The sequence below is a fragment of the Balaenoptera acutorostrata genome, chromosome 4 (assembly GCF_949987535.1).
Source record: "Balaenoptera acutorostrata chromosome 4, mBalAcu1.1, whole genome shotgun sequence".
NCBI classification, from domain to species: Eukaryota; Metazoa; Chordata; class Mammalia; order Artiodactyla; family Balaenopteridae; genus Balaenoptera; species Balaenoptera acutorostrata.
This window is the reverse complement of record NC_080067.1, coordinates 50,025,127-50,047,557: the sequence shown is the minus strand read 5'-3', so window position 1 is coordinate 50,047,557 and position 22,431 is coordinate 50,025,127. Positions and strand designations below refer to the sequence as shown.

At 31.6% G+C, this 22,431-nt stretch overlaps 1 protein-coding gene across 1 annotated transcript in view; it reads left to right on the top strand.

The window, feature by feature from the left end:
* Positions 1–22,014, top strand: part of SI (sucrase-isomaltase) — a 97,857-nt gene extending 75,843 nt beyond the window's left edge. Inside the window, exons 37-47 of the mRNA XM_007197556.2 lie at positions 5,171–5,304; positions 6,615–6,649; positions 6,737–6,853; positions 9,349–9,497; positions 11,307–11,391; positions 11,475–11,531; positions 12,131–12,255; positions 14,721–14,809; positions 18,690–18,739; positions 18,977–19,141; positions 21,946–22,014. Coding sequence (XP_007197618.2) covers positions 5,171–5,304; positions 6,615–6,649; positions 6,737–6,853; positions 9,349–9,497; positions 11,307–11,391; positions 11,475–11,531; positions 12,131–12,255; positions 14,721–14,809; positions 18,690–18,739; positions 18,977–19,141; positions 21,946–22,014 — 1,075 coding nt within the window. The remainder of the gene's footprint in view (positions 1–5,170; positions 5,305–6,614; positions 6,650–6,736; positions 6,854–9,348; positions 9,498–11,306; positions 11,392–11,474; positions 11,532–12,130; positions 12,256–14,720; positions 14,810–18,689; positions 18,740–18,976; positions 19,142–21,945) is intronic.
* The last annotated feature ends 417 nt before the right edge of the window (positions 22,015–22,431 follow it).

Sequence of the window (22,431 nt, the reverse complement as noted above, 5' to 3'; positions counted from 1 at the left end):
CACAGCACAGGGAGATCAGCTCAGTGCTTTGTGTCCACCTAAAGGGGTGAGATAGGGAGGGTGGGAGGGAGACGCGAGAGGGAGGGGATATGGGGATATATGTATGCATATAGCTGATTCACTTTGTTATACAGCAGAAACTAACACAACATTGTAAAGCAATTTTACTCCAAAAAAGATGTTAAAAAAAAAAGAGTAAACAAACTGACAAAAAAACAAAACCTGTGTAATGTGATAGATACTACAGTCGTGTTATGAGAAACAAGGAGAGTGCTCAGCTAACTCTATCAGGAAAATAGAAGTGACATCAAAAGAAAAGTTATCATTTGAACTGATCTTGAAGAATAAAAAGAAATATGCCAGGGAGTAAAGGAAGTAAACTACATTTCACCAAGGCAAAGAAAGTATATAAAATTTGTCATAAGCTATTTCTAGGATATCTATGGCCACCTAAACCATAATAAGTGCATTATAGCTTTTACGATTGGGAATCTGTGGATAAGAATCATGGATTTGCTCTTTGTCGATCTGTGACAAGGATATGGTTGGCACACTTCTAGGATTTAATGAATGTGTCAGTATGTTACTAGACAATGCCAATGAATTTAAAATCTCCATGGAAAGAGGAATAATAATCAATTAAAATATATTTGGCTAAGTGGAAATAAAACAATGCTGGTTCCTGGGAAATAAGGATCTGAGGTGGGGATGAATTTCCTTGTCTTGTGCTAGAATTTTGTGTTGTTTGACAATAACATCCAAATAGAGGCTCTTCAAGATTCTAAATGCTATTATGCAGTAATTCAAAGTTGTGTATAAAGAGAAACTACTTTGGAGAAACACTGACAATGTCAACTTGAAAAAATTCATAATAAATATTTTGTAATATAAAAAAAAAGAGTAAACAAACTGGTCTTCAATAATGTCTTTTTATTGGGACAAATGCTTCTTCAATTAACCCTACTGGAACATAATATTGGAGTAGAATTATCCTCAGCTAACCTCACTTTACCATAAAGCTATAGATATTAAACATAACAAAAATATTGAGAAGTGACTGATGAACTCTTTGGCAAAACTTATACATCTTGAGATGAAAGTATGTACTTTAAGGAAAATTGGAAGAAAATATTTTTTTCATAGAGGGCAGTAAATTGAACTTCTGGAGCACATTACAGAATCTAGCATGGTTCCTGACACACTGTAGGGTGTTTAGTAAATTTAAGTGAATCAATTTTTATCTCACCACAACTATCAAAATTATATAAATCAATTCAAGGCAAAAGTAGGTAAATTTCTGAATAGTTGATATACAAAGGTGTTTAGAGATGTTTAAGAACCATTTTTAACTCTTAACATTATGAAGAAGATACAGTACAATCTTCCAAAGAACATCCCTTTAATAATGTTAATTTTGCTCCTGTCCATAAAATGTTTCAGTAAAATTTAATCACATTTGTTGTTTAAGTCAAACAGATTAATAAATTTTAAATGTTGAGTTAAAAAGCCCAATTTATGCATAGCTATAGACTTTTTATATCTTTTAAATACTTTCTTACTATTTATTTTTTTCAGTTATATGAGAAAAAAAATTGTTGAACTCTCCTCCAGATATTTTAGAGATTAAATATAGTCATTATACGTTTAAAGATCTTGACAAATGTAAAAGGATGCTATAAATAAATTACATTTAAGCAAATAATAGAGAGTAAAGACTTTATCATTTGAGAAAACTGAAAGGATTAAGAGTGTAATTTATTTCTTTAAGTTACTCAGACTGTACTATTTTATTGTTCCTTTCTGTGACTCATTTTCTGTTTTCAAAATTGGCACACATTTGACATTCACCTAGTTCTTGTTATTGTGCTCTTCACTTAACATGAAACAAACAACTGAAACAAGGAAAGAACAGAATGAGTGGATGCAGAAACAGGAGGTAAATAATCACCTTGAAAGACTGCAAACAGTTTCATAGAAAAAAACCTTAGAGATCAGTGGCAAATGAAGAAGTTTCACGTATAAATCCCATACAAAAAGTTTTCAGTCTTCAATTGATCTTTTTCTTATTTAAAATTCAATACTGTACTGAAATAAAGCCTATGCTTCAGATGTAGGGAGAAATATATTTTTAAAATTTCAAATTGTGTGTTTAAATCCCAGATAATTATCCAAGGATTATACAGCTATATATTCCATACTTTCATCTTCAGCAATACCTTGAATGACTTTTGAGAGTACTACATATTTTTCATTAGAGAGAACATAGAAAAATCAAAATCTTTGACTCCCTTTGGAAGTTCAGGTTGTGTTAAGTATATAATTTTTAAGTAAATGCCCAAGATTTTTGTAATCTTAATTCAGAATGAAATAAAAATGTTAATAAATATAAGTTATTTTCTCAGATATTCCTAGAGACTGGGTTATTTAGCAACTTGGAAAATTATGTTGCTTTTCGATGTTTAGTAAATCTAACCTGAAAAATAAGAGGGGCTTGTTTTTTGGGAGAATTGTGTACTATAGGAAGTGACCTCTTCTTGCAATTTTTTTAACAAAAAATAAGACCGGTATAGATTAAAAAAAACAAACACTATACAGGTCATATATAATTGGGAAGTTTTCTTGGTTATAGCTGTAACTGTCTCTTAATTAACTGTTAGTAACTTGAAAAAATGCAGAATACGTGTCTCTTAGATATACTTTCTGATTAATCTGGCTGAGTTGAACATTGATATAGCTGGTATCAATGTTTAAAAAAAATTGAGATCTGAATCCATAAAACCATTTCCATGGTTTAGACTTTCACATTCTTCTCACTAAAGAAATCTCAAATTTAAGTTTTACTTATACACTCAAAAAAAATGGAAATATTTCAGCTTACAAAAAACTTGTTATCCAACTCTAAAACTAAAACTGAAATTACATTTTCTGATCTAATGGTGAGTCTCTTTGAGTTGTGAAACTGGCAAGTTACTATTTCTAATGGATAGTAAATATACAATACTAAATTTTTTGCTTTCTAAAAATATAATTCAAAAAATGTCTTTAGTTTTCAAAGAGATTTTTTAAATAAACATTGAGAAAAACAATCCTGTATAACTTTCTCTTCTTTGAGCATTACTGGCCAGTATTCTAAAATAATTTAATATCATCCAGTCAGAGATAGCAGTATTTGGGGTATATTTACCAACTGATTTCATCAGTAATTAAAAACAATAGTCAATTTAATAATTTTGAAATTATTATCTTTAGAAACCATGACAAAAATAAAGATATTTATTTATTGTTAGGGCTTTAAAATATTTAATTTTTTTTTTCAATTCAATATTCTCCTTTCACATAACCCACATTTGTAATCTACATGTACAGTTGTCTAAAAATCATTGTTTTCCTTTAGAAGGACTTTTTTTCCCAATAACGTATTTTAATAACTTTTCTAATACTTTTCAAAAACTGCTCATGTAGACAATTATAAACATGTAATAAAAATGTTTCTGTAACACAACATTGAAATTCTTTTTATAAGCTAAATTTTCTAAATCAACTTGTAACAGAGAACAAACTGTATTATGGTTGAAAAGTGTTTCTTAAAATTCAATTAAGTTCATTGTGATTAACCATCTGTAAAGTTGGAACATGATGGAAATATCTACAAAATATTTATAGCTATGTAATTTTAAATTATAGTTTTAGTGGTGGCAAGTGATTTCCCAAATAAGAAATATTCTGTGAAGGGTTACAAAGGAGATTTTTCTAATGCAAGAGGTTAGATTTCCCTTAAGAGAAAGTTGTTGTGAAAATATTTTATGCAGAATTCTTCTCAATCAGAAATCTAAAAAAGCATATATTTGGTTATTAACTTAAAACCTCAGTAAAGACTTTTTGCAAAAGTAAGGCATAAGGCAGAAAAAAAGAACCTTCAAGAATATGTATTTCTTGTATGTGGAAACATTAAAGATTTGGGACAACTCTATCCTTGTAAATAATTTTTATATCAATTAAATAAAATGAATTTTCTTTGCAAATTAACTAAACTTAAGATATGTTTCCATGAAGATTTCTAAACTGATCATTAGTTCTTCAATTCCCTATATAAATATACATTCATTTCTTGTTAAATGTCTGCAAATATGTGTGACATATGTTAAATATATTACTGATTCTCAATTGACTAGATCCTTTATATTTGTTATAAAAAATGAAGCAGTGAAGATGGTTTTTCCTATATGATTTTTTTTAAAGAGAGACATACAAGTAGGAAATTTTAAGTTAGCAAATACAATATTGTTTCTATTATCAACAGATGGTTCAATATATCATCATATGTCTGTTTAAAATATTTTCAGTTTCCTGTAATTTTGAGATATTCATGAATTCAAAAATTTCTTAAGCTACTATTATACTATTTTACGTATTAGGTGTAAGGAATATGAAGAAGATTAAGTCAGTCCTTAACCTCAAGAATCTCAAGGTGTCATTGAAGAAGATTTATGTATAAACAAATCAGTACAATTACTGTGGTCCATCTTTAACAAGGAAATGATTAGATACAGTTTATAACATGGTAGTGGGTTACAAATCTGCCTAATTAAGTATTTGAAATATTTCCTCCTGATATAGGTCTCTAGTCCTTGTTCATATACAAATTATTTTAAGTAATATAAAAATAAACATTTTCTTTCCAATTAATATATATATATATGAATACTCCCTAAAACAGGGAGTATTATAGCAAATATTCTCTGCAGAGTAATATGAAGATTAAGTGTTGACAAATTATAAATAAGAAGGGTTGGAGCAATTAATGGAGCCTAAATCTTTATTAAGAGAGCACTTTTAAGTAGAATAAAATGTGTTCATTCAAAAACTCACAATATAATTAGTTGATTTGATAATATCAGAAGTTGACTTGTATTCACTGAACCAATAAATAAAGGGCCACTTAGACATGTCACTCTGGAAAATGTTGGAAGGGAAAAAAGATGTCCTTCATGCTTGTAAGGATTTTATAGTATAATGAGCAAAGACTCACTTATAAAGAGCTAGTCGTAATAAGAGACAGCATAGACATCATAAATCAGATAGTTTTTTCTTTAATGAAGTGGTCCTAAGTAGAAATATCCAAAGAAAATACCTCATATAAAAACTCATAGATCCTCTCCATCTATATTAGTGCATTGCAGAAGGCAACTGGCAAAAGAGGAATTGTTATTTCTCGTTCCACATATCCTACTGCTGGAAGATGGGTAGGACACTGGCTTGGAGACAACTATGCAAAGTGGGACAATTTGGACAAATCTATCATTGGTATGTGAGAGTCACCATCTTTATCATTATTCTTTTGAATTTTCTATTAGGTATTCACTTTTGCTAGTTCATATACTTTGTAAGTCCTTCTCTGAAATGTGCTTTTGGCATCATATTTTATGACAAACAGCATAATGAAAAGGCAGTGGGCCAGAAAGCAGGATCTAGTTTATTTTGAGAAAATAATTTCATCCCTTTTGGTCTCAGTTTCCTTCTATGAAAGGGCAAGAGATGAGAAGGATAGCATATAGAGCTAAGAATAGAAAGGCTTAGAAATTCTAGATTCTAGGGAATAAGAATCACTCATAGATGCTAAAGTATGAAACATCTCAAACCAAATTTTGTAAGTTTTCTGACAATAGTTGGATAAAGAGTAAATAAAATATTATTTTAAAGAGAATATTTTTCTGTTTCATATCTAGACATAAAAATTCTTTACTATTTATATTAGGATTCAAGGAAAACAATCAATGTTTAGAAATATTCCTTTAAAAGAAGAGCTGGGAATTCACATGCATTCTATTTTATTAAAATGATCATTCCTCAGGAGATTTTTAGCTAATAAGGATAATTCAATTTGTTTCATATAATGAGACCTATGGTTAAATAATTACAGAGACAGCATTTTATTTTAAAAATAAAACCAAGGAAGACTTCCCTGGTGGTGCAGTGGTTAAGAATCCGCCTGCCAATGCAGGGGACACGGGTTTGAGCCCTGGCCCGGGAAGATCCCAGATGACACGGAGCAACTAAGCCTGTGCTCCATAACTACTGAGCCTGCGCTCTAGAGCCCACGAGCCACAACTACTGAAACCTGAGTGCCTAAAGCCCGTGCTCCGCAACAAGATAAGCCACTGCAATGAGAAGCCCACGCACCACAACGAACAGTAGCCCCTGGTAGCTGCAACTAGAGAAAGCCTGCATGCAGCAACGAAGACCCAATGCAGCCATAAATAAAAAATAAATAAATAAATAAATTTATTAAAAAAAAAAAAAATGGAACCACTAACGCTTTCTTCTCATACTATAATGTGTTCGTAACAGTTTTGTGATCTAAATGTGTCATCTTGAAAGTGTCAAGGAGGCATTATTAGAGTGTCTTATTTTTATAAATGTCATTAACATTATAAAGTAAAAACTACATAAATTTCATGGGAAGAAATGATAGAAAAGTATATCAATAATCTGAAAAATGTTTCATTGAATTAGAGGTCAGTATTAGAAATAGAACATCTTCATAAATAGAAAAAAAACAAATGTCAAAATATATGAAATAGTGGCCTTCTATAATTTTTTCCTCACTTTTTTAGGTATGATGGAATTTAGTTTGTTTGGAATGTCGTATGTAAGTAGCTCTATTCCTTTTCTCTCCATCACTTGTTAATATTAAGAAACAAACTATTAAAATTAATTAAATATAACTGTATTTTAGACTGGAGCAGATATCTGTGGTTTCTTCAACAATTCGGAATATCAGCTCTGTGCCCGCTGGATGCAACTTGGAGCATTTTATCCAAATGCAAGAAATCACAACACTGCATTTACTAGAGTATGTAATTACTGCATTTACTCTCATTACTTTGCCCCACTAACCTTAAACGTTTTTGAATAGAATTCACCCTTCCTGGCTGATTTCCAGAGGAATGTTTTGAATCTCTTTACATTTACTTACGGCATCTGAGCCTATCACTCTGAGAAGTTTCTGACTTGGGTTTTCTTTATACTTTGCGGTTCAAGACTTGGTTAGCTGGCATACTTACTGCTGCTCTATATAATTTTGGATTAGCCTGAAAAAAAATTCCTTCTGGAAATTATTCCAAACCTGGACAGAACGATAAAAAAAATAATCAATTTCAAACTAAATAATTAGAAAAGTCATTTAAAATCAATGCACGGAATGGGCAGATTTAAAAAGCAAATGTTTTAAAAATGAGTTGAGAAACAGAAAGAAAGGAAAAGGGAATCATGAAAACTAATTTCTGAGTGGTGACACTATTTACTTTACTATATACTAAACTGGAAGAACTTTTTGAGTGAGGGGGAGACAATAATAAAAATTATGAAAAAGTATAAACAATTGCAAGCAATAGCTAAGTAAGTGCTAAATTTTGTGATACTTTCAGTGAAGACGTATAGAAGAAAGATAAGTTATCAAAATGCACCTCATGGAAGAATTGTAGACAGAGCTGGTCTTTTAAGGATGGGTTCCAGCCATAGTAACCAAATGGTAGAGCTCAACATGAGTTTTGAATTCTTCATGTCACCCTGGGAAATTTTTTGTCAGAATAGAAGGGAGAATTTATATTAGAAAATGAAAAAATAAAAATGAAAATCTATACAAGGTTAGAAGGCAGTATGGGACCACATTTTGGAAAAATTTGGAAGTTGGGCAATAGAGACAACTTGATGGGATAGGAATATTTTAGCAGGAAAACTTTATGTCAGTAATGAAATTCAGAAAGCTGTATTGTTGGGAGAGTGAGGCATGAATCAATAAAATCCTGAACAGGGATTCATTCAACAAGAATTCACTGAAAATCTATTATTTAATATTTACAAAATCCCTGCCCTAATGCTTTATATAATGCAGGAAAGATAGAGATAACAGATAATAGACAATTTCATATATATATGTATATGTATATATATATGTATATATATACATATACATATATATATATAAAACAGCAAGCACAAATAAATCATATGAGTGAAAACTAGAGTAAGCTAAAATGATAGAGATTTGTGGGTGTTCTGGTTTAGAAGGGATGCTCAAGCTGGTCCTCTTGGATGAAGTGACATTAGCATTAGAGCAGAGACTTGAGTTGAGGAAAGCAACAAATTTACATATATGGGGGAGAATTCCAGGTCTGGGGAACAAGTGAAAGACTCCAAGATGTGAATGTGGCTGGAGCTTTTGAGAAGATGAAATGGGAGAGGGAAAGACTGACGAAGTACTTCTGAATAAAAATCTACAGAACTTAACTTAAGTTTAATTATGAGGTAATATAACTGAATTTAGGAATGTATGGTTTAGAATTAAATGCTTGTGTTTTATCATGTTAAAACTGAAATAGCATCAACAAAGTCAGTATGCAACAGATATGACCTTTGCCTTTTCTAACTTGACTTTGAATCTAGTAACAGTAGGATCATATTGATATATAGCTTAATATTTCTTGGACCATTGCACTTTCAAGGTTTTGCCTATTCTAACACTACATGTACCGGTGATAGCAATGGGTCATCATTCAAACTTTCTTACTACTTAAATCTAGAAAAGTTGGAATCTTCATAGATATGATACCACTCTTAAGGGCTCTGCTCCTGTTGATAACAACAAAAAAACCTTTCAAGTGTTGCCCCCTGGAGTTATGTGGCAGCCTTGTTTTTTCCCTTGGTATAAATTAGAATATAAAATACTAATCACTCTCCTTATTATTTTTTTTAGCCAGTAAGTGCAATAACATTTTTTAGAAGCTTTTATCTTTCCAGTGTCAATTTTAGTCTTTTTACCTGGAGAGTATATTCCAGAGCAGACATGGGCATGTTCTTTTTTCTTATCCAACATTAATTAGATCCCCTCTTCCTCCTATACTATTAATTCTTTAGTACCATAACTTATTCATTTCTCATGAGAACACACTATGTGCAGGGTCACCATGATGGGCTCTGCATGTCTGTTTATTTTAATGTACTTATATATAGCATTCTGTTTCTCTCCTAGACTTTTCACCCTACACTGAGCATCACCAGAGTTGACAATGTGTTTGTCACTTATTCAAATGTGAACTGCTCTTTACATATGTTCACCTAAATGAAATCAAGCCATGGACTTAATTTGCATTTTCTTATTAAAATATTAGTTATGCTTTCTCTTTCCATTGTATGAGATAGAAATAACTACTCCATAAGATTTTTGTGATGTAGCACATGACAGTGAATTAAAATATGCCTTATTGTTTATTCTTCAAATATGTATTTGAAAATTATGATTTAAACAAGGACAACAGCTTATGACACTTTCATTTTGCTTTGTTTCAGAGACAAGATCCTGCTTCCTGGAATGCAACTTTTTCTGAAATGTCAAAGAATATTCTAAATATTAGATACACTTTATTGCCCTATTTCTATACACAGATGCATGAAATTCATGCTCATGGTGGCACTGTTATCCGACCCCTTTTGCATGAGTAAGCGCAAATTTTTTTTCCTATCACAGAGAGAGTTCATTTAATTTACTCAATAATCACTTATACTGTCATATAAAACATTTTAAATTGAAAGCTTTTTCATTGTTATTTAAGTGTACATTTTGGGTTAATAAGCATTTACATAAATAAATCTACTAATAAACAGACTAATATATGCCATTAAAAATGAAACAATCAGTTTTTAAAAAGTAATAATTCTTAGGAATAACTATTGTATACTAGGTATTGTTTGAGATAATTTACATACCTTATTACATTGAGCGTTTTCAAAAGATCTTGGAAATAAGTAATATTATCTCTATATTATGGTTGACTTAATTGAAGTTTACAGCAGTTGAGTAAATCCACCATATATAAATGCCTGACTAAAGAAGACCATCCTAACTCCTCCTAGAGGTGTTCTAATTGGGTACCCTAGAACAGTTCTACCATTCTCTGCGACAATTGTTTTGGATTTACTCCTTGAAGCTCAAACTGATATATGACCAAATATTGAAATTCTATTCTATGGAGTATAGTTGCAAAAATTTTAGCCTGTTCTATTTTTAAGGCAAATACAAGCAATTTCTTATGGATATTACAAAAAAAACCCACACACACATTCAACCATAAATACAAAAAAACCCTTGAAATAATCATGATATACTTAGCTTCTTGTGTGCCCTATATTACCAGAGTAATTGATTGAGGTGATTTGTTAGATTTCACTATTGATAAATCAGTAAAAACTAAACAGCGAATATTTACTCAAATTAAACAGTAGTAGCCAAGATAAAATTACCAAAATAATAAGTAGATCAATATGCCTTCTGTTCTAATAATAAAAGATCCAACTTTCAAAAAAAAAGGAAAAAAAAAAACTTCCTAGATTCAAATTATCCTCTAGTAATTTATTACCATAATCCCTTCTTTATTTCTGGTAACATTTTATTAAACTCTTCCCTCTTTTATTTCTAGAATTTTTCTCTTTGTCTTCTCCCTATTAACTTTCCAGAAGAGCTGGCGTATAAACACTGGTCTGAGTCCCCAGCCAGAAACATTATTATTAACTATGCAGACTCTTGTCCTGCTGAGAACTTCTGGGGTTTTGTTCCCATGGGAAGTTCATAGAGGAAAAACCCAGCAGTCCTATTTAGCATTAATCTCAGTTTAGAGTAAAACAAAACACAAACAAAAGAACAAAAATAAAAAATGTATACTTCCATTTCAATTAAAGAAAAAATGTGGACATTTAATAGGGGCGATTCTCAAACTATAAAAAGCAGATTTTGGTTTTTCAGCCATTTATATCTCAAATTCAGAAACATATTAACAAATGGAAGAACCTTTAAGGATTTATAAATTCACTATTCAGTGAGCTTAATTTACATAGGATGTGCAAACTCTTTTTAAAGTTACCAAATTAAGATTCTTATAACACACTTGTCTCACAATTTTCTACCAGAGTGTTTATAATTCTTGCTTCCTGGTTTGTTGATCTTCTACTAGACAAAGTTAATATTTGAATTTATGTGAGTTCTCTTCAAAGGAGATTTCTCACTCGGTCTTACACATCCATGGCAACTCTACGCTTTGTTGGAAGGTTTAGTCATGGTCTAGATTTACTTATAAAGTATTGTACTACTGCACACTGAATTCCAAGTGAGAAAATTGTTTTTGATTTTTTATGTTTTGATTTTCATTTCAATCCACAGAAGTCCATACTGCAAAATGTGATTTTGATAATTATTTTATGGTATTCAGAAGAGATAAATTTCTTTGATTTAATTTTGTAAATATTTTGTCCAGGTTCTTTAATGAAAAGCCAACCTGGGATATATTCAAACAGTTCCTGTGGGGTCCAGCATTTATGGTTACCCCTGTATTGGAAGCTGTAAGTCCTACCACATATTTTTGTTCACAAAATAATTTTCCCATGGTTTATATGTTTTTAATGACTATATCTTTAAATTCCAGTACGCTGACACTGTAGAAGGCTATGTCCCTAATGCTCGGTGGTTTGACTACCATACAGTAAGTAGTTAAGGAATTCTGGGGGGTTGACTAAACAGAAACGGGTAACAACTTAATTATAGCCTTTTTATTAATGACGTACTTGTTTTCCTTTCCACTTAAAAAGAGCAAGATATTTCTTGCTAATTAGAATCAAATTAACAAACAGTGAAAGAGTTAATTTATTCTGTCATAGTTTCTTATGTAGTCATTGATTTATTTTACCAAATAAACATGGAAATTATACAGTATGCACAAAAAGGTCATTGCCCTTTATTAGGTATGCAGAAAGATCATTAAAAGTAATGCAGTCCTTTAAAGAATAATGTATATGACAAATCAGGTGTAACTTTTGTGACCCATCAAAAACCCATATATTTTCTTCATGTGAGCACCACAAAAACACGTGGTGGTAAATTACTTTCAAAGCTATCAATAAACTAAGGAATAAGTATATGCTTTAACAACATGAATCACTGAATAAATGTTTGTGGTTTTATTATTTTTTAAATTAAAAAGTATATTATTTGATTCTATAAATGTGCCCCCTCAAGTACCAATATTGCTGGTGATTCTACTTCTTATTGTTTTGTTCTTTCGTCCAACGCTGTCATTTCCAGGGCAGAGATATTGGTGTCAGAGAAAAATTTCATACATTTGCAGCTCCCTTATATGAAATAAATCTACATGTCCGTGGTGGTTATATTCTACCTTGTCAAGAGGCTGCTCAAAACACATTTTACAGGTAAGTGAAGTGTTCACAGAACTCAGATTAGGTTTTGAGAGAGAGCATGCGAGAATTGTCAAGAACTGGGAAAGGTCTGAGATTTTATCCTACTTCCAAGCTTACAGGTTAGCCTGCCACAGTTTCATGGATTTTGGCTCTGAGACAGAGGTCTTTCTTACTCTTGGCATAGCAAGAAATATGAGTTTCATGTTTGCTCCAGTTGCCCCTGTCCCCCAAGTCTCATGTGGGTGACATCAAGTGGCCCAGGTGGATACTGCCCACCCAGGAGGTTTATGTCACAGCTAAGGAAGGCAACACTTTGGAAACTCAATCTTTTATAATAGGCTGTAAGCAAAAGCATCCATTCTTTGCTTTGAAGGGAGAAAAACTGTCATTGCTTCTGTATGCAAAATATGTAGAAACTTGAGAAACTCATGGAAAATTGTCCTCCAACATGATAGAATGTTTCCCCGACCAAAATACCAATGGAAACTTAATGTCCTCTGTGTAAACATGCAAAGGTATTGATAAACGAATGTCTTGTATTTTAAATGCCAGTCTCACGTAAGACCTCGTCATTTTTTCTGAGTCTATTTGGAAAGAAATATTATTTACTTTATGAAAATATGTTTTTTAAATGTACTTTTCTGTGAGCTTTAAGAAAACATGGCTCAGAGGGCTTCTCTTTCCTTCTATCTTTTCTGCTCCCCCTTTTCTGCCTCCATCAGTCCTGTGACACATACCAGAACCCACTTTAGTCTATGAAATGTAGATATCCATTGACAAGATCACTACTCCTTTATGCTATTTAAGTCCTCTTCTGTCTGCAGAAGAACCAGACCTATTTGTAGCAACCTTGTCCCATTTAACAATGAAAGGTAACTCAGATTTTCTATCCATTACCATTTATAACTGATCATCTGCTAAGACACCTTATGTGGTATTCTCTCCTTCACAGTCAACAACAACATGTCCTATTTCTATGGATCATGGGTCCATTCTGCCTCCTGTGACTGATGTAAGAGTGAATTTCTGAGACCAGTCATAGAGTCTATTTCCCCTGACCAAATTCCTGGCTTAAACGGTCAGATTCTAGAGGACTCAGTTCTGTTCCTCTTCTCATCTCATGCTGTACCCACTCTTGTGGTGATCTACATGCTGACAGCCCCAGTTGGCATGAATAGACTCTTTCTAGCTTCTGGAGCTACCCAGATCCATTTCTATCAATATTTTACCCTGATGTCAGTTGAAGAGGAGAAAAATGATTATGCCTGAGAAATGAGTTTCATGGAGGAGACCATTCATAAGTTGTGCCTTGAGGAATCCTTATGTTATGAGAGACAAGTAGAGAGGACATTCTGGGTGTTCTGGGTGTGTGTGTGTGTGTGTAAGTGGGTAAAGTAAATAAGATATTGGGTTTAGGTATACCGTTGACCTTTGACCAGCATGAGTTTGAATCACATGGGTCCACTTTTACATGGATATTTTTCAGTAGTAAATAGTACAGTACTACTCAGTCCATGGTCGGTTGAATCTGCGGATGCAGAGGAACTGTGGATACTTGGATACACATTGTTCATTGGTCAACTGTATATACAGGGTAGAATGAAATTTGTGAAACTCTTTTAATCTTATTTTAAGTATGTTAGGAAATTTTGGGTTAAACCAGATTTTAATGTTGCTAATAAGATCTACTTATCTTTTACCTCAGTGACTATGAGTTGAAATACATATATACATACATGTTAAGACATGGTAATATCTGTACATGGAAAATATAAAGTTGCTGTGGAGATTTGAACTCTAGATATTCTGGATATTTTAGGAGACTTCCATAGCAGTATAACCTTCAACATTTGTGATTGGAAAAGGCAGATAGCTAAGCATAATTTGTCTGAGAAATCCTTCCATAGCAATATGAGGCTGTCAAACCAAGCTTGTATACTGAGCATGGAAGCAGATATTTAGTTCATAGATAGGCCTATTGTAGGCACAAGCTTCGGAAGTACTGTCCAATCCAAGGAAAAGCCTTGCAATTCTGGCTACTCTTCACATTCTTATTAACAATTGCCAATGATAATTAAGTGATTTATATATGGAAATGTGAGGAAGGCTTAAGTCATATGAGATTAAAACATGCTATTGAAACAGCTTTATGTTAATGGTCAATGACAGGATTATCAGAGAGAAGAATAAATAAATATATCAATAAACTTAATATGGTTTTAGTTATAAAGGAGGCCACTTCTGATTTGTTACAGTAGGTGAATCCTTGATAGCAAAGAAATGCATGATATTTTCTATTAAATATGAAGGGTTTTATGGTTTATATAATTTCCATTAACTCATTAAAAAAGGAAAATCCTTTTAGTTTCTTTGTCTAAAACAGTCTGTGTTCCTTTGGACACTTATATGGATGTCATATCATAACAAGAAATATGCTACTCTATAAACCTTGGTAAAATTGTATTTCTTTCTTATAGTCGAAAAAATTACATGAAGCTCATTGTTGCTGCAGATGATAATCAGATGGCACAAGGATCTCTCTTTTGGGACGATGGAGAGACTATAGGTAAGTGTTCCATTTAGGAGATAAATATAACTGATAACATACATATTATCTCACATTACTTTTTTGTTACCTATTATTGTACTTTGGAAGCTGAATAAAAAGCCAATAATATTATTCAAAGCTAAAATAATTTAATAAATATTTGAATCAACTTAAAAAATAGACTTCCAAATATTTAAAGACTTTCTTCTTATCCTAAATATATTTAATCCCTGTGATCAATGTCTAGATGGCAAAGAGTTTTGTGTGGGCAGGGATGATATATTGATCACCTTTGTATTCCCAGAAGTTAGCCCAGTGCTGTTCGCATAATAGACACTTAGTACGTGTGAGGTCAACTGAGCTGAAAAACCACGTTCCCATGCGCACATATTGATGCACAAAGGATGCCTCTAAAACATGAGAGAGTTCAGAAACAAAACTCAAACTTGTTCTCTGTGCTTTACGGCTATAGCTTTTGTTTTGTTTTTGTTTTTGTTTTAATATTCAGCAGTTTTTTACATGAAAAGCTTAAAGATTTAAACTTAAATCTTTGTTTACTCCATGGTTATTCCTCAAAATCAGACTGAAATACTAAACTTTTAGCAGTGCGTGCTCTGCTACCTGGGATAGTTTGTAAAGAATGCATATTCTGGGGCCCATCCAAATTCCATTAATCTGGGAAGAGGCCCAGGAATCTGCCTTTGAGTAAAATGCCCGCAGGTCATTATTATGCTGTTAAATAAACACTGTTAGAGGATTAGGTTTACTGACTGCCATTAGTAGTGCCACCTCTGCTAGATGGGACTTCTGAGCATTCTCTTGATACAAATCTTTGTCTTAAAAACTAACATCTGTGTGGAGCTGTATGGCAGTTCACTGCAATTTAAATAAATTATCCATAGATGAGAGATTTTTCATTAATAGCAAAGACATACATCTTTCATCTTTTCAGGTAAATCATAGTTAATATTCTGCAAACATAATAAATAGGAATTTATTAGTGAGTAAAGCATATCAGAAAGTGATATAAGAATCATATGGTATAATAAGCAAGACTCAAAAATAAAATTCCTCTTGCTAGTATTTTGTGATTTAGAAGGTGAAGAACTCAACTGCTATTAGTTAAAATCATATGTTTTCAGGGCCCTGAACTTCATTAATACATTAAGGGAGGTTCTAAAAAGTTTGCAACCTTTCTGCCTCACTGGGCCCAGCAAGAGGCACCTTGAATTTGCCTACAATTTCCCAGGGATGCAAAGTTAAGTTATACATAATTTGCATGCTTGTCTTGGGATATTTGAATCTTACTATCTAATAAATTGAGTTAATTCGTTTTAACAGTAAGGGGGACAAATCTTCTCTTAGAATTTTTTTTTTTCCAGCTCTTTCTATCAAACTAAGGTAGCAGATGAAAGAACTTGGTATAACCTTTACCCTATTGAAGTTTCATGGCAGATTCTGTGTTTTATCACTGGAAAGTAACTGAACATAATTCATACATTTCCCTCTGTTCTCTTCATGCAAGCATAGAAAATTGTTCTGGCCCATTATATCTACTTTTTTGGTTCTATTTCACGATCTCAGTGTATTTGTTATAATTAAGTATAAAGATCTCAACTAATCCCCTGAAATTTCTTGAGTGAACAGCAAAAACAATGCATAACAAATGCTTGGAGTCTCTGGATTTATTAGATCAGAATCTCCAAAGAAGTCTTCTCTCACAGGAAGCTTGCCAATCTACTCGATAAACTAGGTGATATCTAAATGATTTCCTCTTTTAAGTACATTTAAAATTTATGGAATACTATTGAAATCGTAGAAATACGTCTTGGTGGGCTCCAAGGAGCTCCAGTTCTTTATGTCTCAGCACAGAAAGAATTAAACAAGAGGCAAAGTGATAGATAAGAAATGATTTATTAGAATAGGATGCTTGTGAGGTTTACAAGCAGGCAGGCAAGAGGATGCCATGCAGAGAACTTAGTGGGCTACAGTTTTATAATCAAAGGAAAAGTGGGAAGGGGGAGAAGACCACCTTCTTCCTCATTCTTGAATAGATGTCAAGCTTCCTTCATGGGGCGGGGAAGTTTTCTTGTCCCTACATGGTCAATCCGGGACTGTCATGTCACAGTGGAAATGAGCAAAAAGGCAGTAACAGATACTAAAATATGGTAAATCATCTCAGGTTTCAGTATAATGTCACCTTTTCCTTATAGTTTTTGTTTTTAGTGTGGTCAGAGAAGCATGTCCTAGGAATCATTAACTTACTGACCTCACTGGGCAGGATGTGGGTCTCATTCCACCATAGTTTTATTGTTTTGGGGCATGTCTCATGCTTATGCTGTATGGTTTTGTTGCTAAGCAAGCCTGCTTGATTTTGTGGTTAAGCAAACCTACTCTCTTGAGTGATCACTAACTTACAGGTTTTTTTCCTTTACTAACAATCCCCTACTGGAATTAACTATTTAATCACCTACTTGGTCCCTTTACTCTGTCCCAATCACTATTATTTGTAGACATATTTTTTCTCTCAAAAAAAAAAAATCAAAAATAAAGCAAAATAAACTTATTCTGAATGTGTATACATTAAGTAAATTTTGACTGTTCTAGCTAATGAAATTGTAGCTTAGTAAAATATTAATTTGTCCTACTCATCTTAGTGAAATAGACATATGTCTACTCTGGACTAAGTTCATATGTGGTATCTTTCTCTTATTCATTAAAAACAGCAAAACAGCAAAGCCATTCATATCCTCTTAATAGCTTCACTTTTGTTTTCTTTTATCTCATTGATGTGTACTTTAAAGATTGCTGTTAAAAACTTAAGCTATAATTATGTATTTAAAATTAAGACTAAAAATTTTGCCTCAGAATGCATATTAAATGAGCGATGTATACATTAATATATACAGAGAAAGTTTGGGACAGAATATCATTTAATTTTAGTATAGGCACAATTAGTCTCAAATTAAGTAATTTTTTTCCGAGAATTAATGAATATAATACTGGCATATATAAGTGGAAAAGAGAATTAAAATTTGTTGCTTTTTCAATGTTATCCTAATACTTGTTTTAGTCATGCATTTGACTCTACTTTTGCCTTTCTGTGTTACACGTTTGTTTGGTTTTACATATGACACAATCATAGAAGTCAGAGAAAACTGGACATAAGTCTAGACTTGATAATAATTAGTTGTTTCACTTTTGGCCATTTATTTAACTTTTCTTTTCCTCTTTTATACAGTGAGAGTAATAATAATACATATCTCTTACAGCATTGTGATAAAGTACTTAGATTTTGACAAATACTAAATAATAAATTTTAGTTCTAAGATTATTTTTTAAATTGATTTTAAATTTGGCAAGATTGCATCGTATTTAAAGAGCTGGGTATAAAGCCTATGTTTTATCAGTTTGATTTTAGTTGACCTGTAATAATCTCTCACAATTGAATATTTTTCTCAAATGACACTAGGATAAGTTACCATCATGTTCTCTTTTCTTTATAATATTATTTTATTGTCAGTCATTGAGGTGGCCAGTAAGTGTCCACGACTATCACACCCAATTCTCTTTATTCTTACACTTCTTCCACCCTCCCAGAGCTATGTGAAGGTGATTTTAGATGTGTCACTGCTTTAGTGTTACTCTCCTACATAAAAGCAGGCACACACCAACTTACCCATCCATCTAGTACCCTCTCTGGTGACTCATCCTTCATATTTCAGTGCTCCTTGGACTATGTTCAAATAAGATATATAAACTTAGAGAAAATTAAATATACATTGATGGCATTTGGTACACTTTTACTATGAAAGAAAAGCAAAATATACAGTACTAGTATTTACTATTGCTCTTCTTTGGAAATATAAATACATCACTCTTTTGTTTTTCTCTATAGACACCTATGAAAGAGACCTATATTTCTTTGTACAATTTAATTTAAACAAGGTATGTAGTCACTACAGATCATTTATTTGCAATTGTGTTAAATAATATTTGAAGTTTTATGCTGTATTTTACATTTACATATTTTATATATATTATATAACGTACCTCTTTGCAAATATATGAATAAACAATTTGCTATACTTTGAAATACATTTTGGTTAACAGATATATGCTTTTTAAAGATTTAATTGCTTTTGCTAGATGAAGGGTTTAATTTCTTTTTCTTTGACTTTATAGACCATCTTAACAAGCACTATACTGAAAAATAGTTACATAAACAAAAATGAAATGCGGCTTGGATACATCCATATATGGGGGAAAGAAAAGAATCCTGTTAGTGAGGTTAATCTTGTATATAATGGAAATAAAGAGTCTGTTAACTTTGAAAACCCAGACCTGGAGGTAAGTGATGTAAGAAAATGTTTATTTTTAAATGGAGCTATTCAAAATGTCTACATGAATGTCTTGTATTTCTTAGCCCTGAAGAAACATAATTATGGGTCAACTATTACTTCCTTGTTTATTTATTTTCATTGAACATCCATATCTATTTCCATATTATCCTTGGTAACATATAAATCAACCTAACGGCATCTATTTTATAATTGTTCTGATATAATCAAAGCAAAATTAAATTTACATTAAATCTCTAAATCATTTTCATCCCTCAAAACCTAATACTTTTCAAAACCAAAATGTTCACATTTGAACATTTAATATGTCTTAGATAAAATATACTTGAAAATCCTTGCAAAATTAATAGAATTGTCTATTAGCATCAATGAATAATTTGACCTAGAGCTGTATGAGGATATGATTTACACATTAAAGAAAGAGTCAGGATTCTTATGTTAAAATCCCTTTGCTGCTAGGAACGAGCTTTTTACTTCGAATAAATAATTTCAGGACTTCTTTTTCCTTACAATTAAGTAAGATTATGCAAGTAAACAACCTCTTAAGCTCCTTCCAGTCTTAAATTCTGTGAAAGTAGATTTCAAAGAACATATATTCTGGAAGCCAGCTAACTATTTTAAGTGTTTGATCCAAGTTTAAGGCTACATCTGCACTGCTAAAACTTTGAGTGTGTGTACACATACCTGTTTGTGTTTAAAGTTGAATAAAAACAACTAGCTTTTTATCAACTAAACACTTTGGATGAATTTAACCTACAAAATAGCTAGTTGTTTGTCTGACTACAACTTAAAAAAATAATAACTGTATCTTGGACACAATCTTAGGTTTTCATAAATTGTACAAGATGTAAGAGTTGAACAGCACCTGAGAAGCCATTTCTTCCAGTTGAAATTTAACATCTGTCCTATTGTTATTGCTGTTCTGTAGGCAATCAGAATTTCCCCTTTAATATGAAACTATTTCTTAATTACTACTTTGACATTAAAATACTTCTATTTCTTTAAATTCTATCAAGGTTGGAAAATTAGAGTTTTATATATTTAATGACCTTCCATGGTAAAATAAAAGTTGATAACCCACCACCTCACCCCCATTTTTCTGCTTTTAAAATTTCACCTGTTTATAAAATTCCAAAGTAAGGGAATCAATGATTTAGTCCAGTGGTCTTATATGGCAAACTAAGAAACTGAATCCTTAAAAAGGAAAATTAAATCCTCAGGAATAAATAGTCAATGATTATCAATCATAATTAGAAATCAGTTTTTTTGAACAACCCAAAATGTTCAATGAGATTAAAGAACACTGGTTTTCCTTACATATTTTCTTGTTCTTATTTACTACAACAATGGTGAACAATAAAGCTCACAATTTTTACTATAAAAGGAAACTAAATACAGTCAGCTGAACAAGGTCAAATAAGATATTTTAACATATCAAGTATTATTTCAAGTTAATTTTGACCAAATACTTGGCATAAAAAACACCACTTATAAAGAAAAGTTCATTCCACTGCTTTCAAATACATTCACAAAGAATTTTAAGTATTAAGAATAAATTGTTTACATGGTTCATTATCTCAATGATTCCAAAAGAAGATATTAATTTTACTAACAAAGGAGTAGTCCCTTCTAAGTGTATTTAAATAAAACAAATATTTGTGAGCATCTACTGTTTTCTGAGTTTTTATAGATATATGGGAAAAGGAGGGAGTAGTCAAATTCTTTCTCTATTTTGGTTGCCCTTTCCATGGGTGTAGGAATTATATGCAAAGGACATTTAATTGCTCTATCAATACAATTTTTAAAACACTTTCCTAGCAGCAATTATGCCTAGTTGCCATCTGTATAGGTATTAAATTCTATGTGAGGTACTGCTTGTTTTTCACTTTTGATATAAAGGAACTAAGTAAGGTTTTGGTGTAAGATGGATCAGTTTCAAACCTGACTAACAGATAATAAAAAAAATTATTTACCTTTTACCTTTTAAACTCTTCTATTATGAAGCGTGGGAAATAAATCCTAAGACGCTGTGTTTTAGTAAAGAATAAATTTTATACATTCCCCAGTGAGTGTTTGGTATTTGTTTAGCAGTAAAGAAATGTTGGTTTTCTTCTTCTCTTGCATATTTGATGACTGAATTCAACTTTCTGAGCTAAGGCACTGAGAGTCATGTGAGTCTATTGGAGCAATGGAAAAGTCTAATGAAATTGACATATTATAAAAATATTACAGATGATTGAGTACAGTGGCTTAATTGGTCACCTCCATACTTAGTTCCTATATGGTCTGACAGAGATTCTCTCCAGTGAAAGAAAGTAACATGCACAATGAAATCATTGGCAATAAATTCAGCATCTCAAAGCCCTTTAAGATTGATGTAAAAGAAAACATATTTCTAAAATCTAAGTTTTGTCTCTAGATGACTGGATAATATTTGAGGGTGGAATGCATAGAGATCTATGTAGTGCAATTATGAATAACTGCATATTTATGAGTCATGGAGAAAGAGTAAAGTAGTAGATATAAGATAATTGGTTAATAGTCTCAGTTTTTAGTTGTATTTTGACAACCATTCTCCTTCTCTGAGACTTATTTTCATCATCTGTATAATGGGTGGGTTGGGTGAGACTATTACTGAAATGGTTGTGAACTCTCTGGAATAAAAATTAATCAAAATGGAAAAGAAAAACAAGCTATACCTGTTTACTAATAGAGCATTTATTTATTGAATTAGTTTTTGTTAAAAAAACAGTTCTGGTTAAACAATTAATTACCATTTTATTTTTTTTTTAGATATTAAACATTGATCTAAGACAGAATAACGTTACTCTAGATGAGCCAATAGAAATCAACTGGTCATGAAGATCACCATCAGTCCCAGTTGTCAAAGAGAAATTAACATCTGGATTTAAGTTTCACCATACTTATTTACTTATTCGCCCTAATTATTTACCCTCTTCATTTGTTTCTTATATTGTGTAAAATGTGATTTTCATAACATCTATCTAAAGTTATTGCACAGTGTACAATATTAATACTGATTTTATAATATTAATGTGGCCTTGATTCAATGTTTTAACATATTTAGAAGAATTTAATTGTTCTAGTTACTCTTGCTAAGTATCAGCTAAAACTGTATACTAGTTACTAAATATATATGTGTGTGTAATTAAGATATAATTAAAATAGGTGATTTTTAAATTAAGCAAAATTTTTATGTAATTTTATATATTTTCTTCAATGTTTAGTAGATTTAAGTTATGTACCAATAATTGTCAT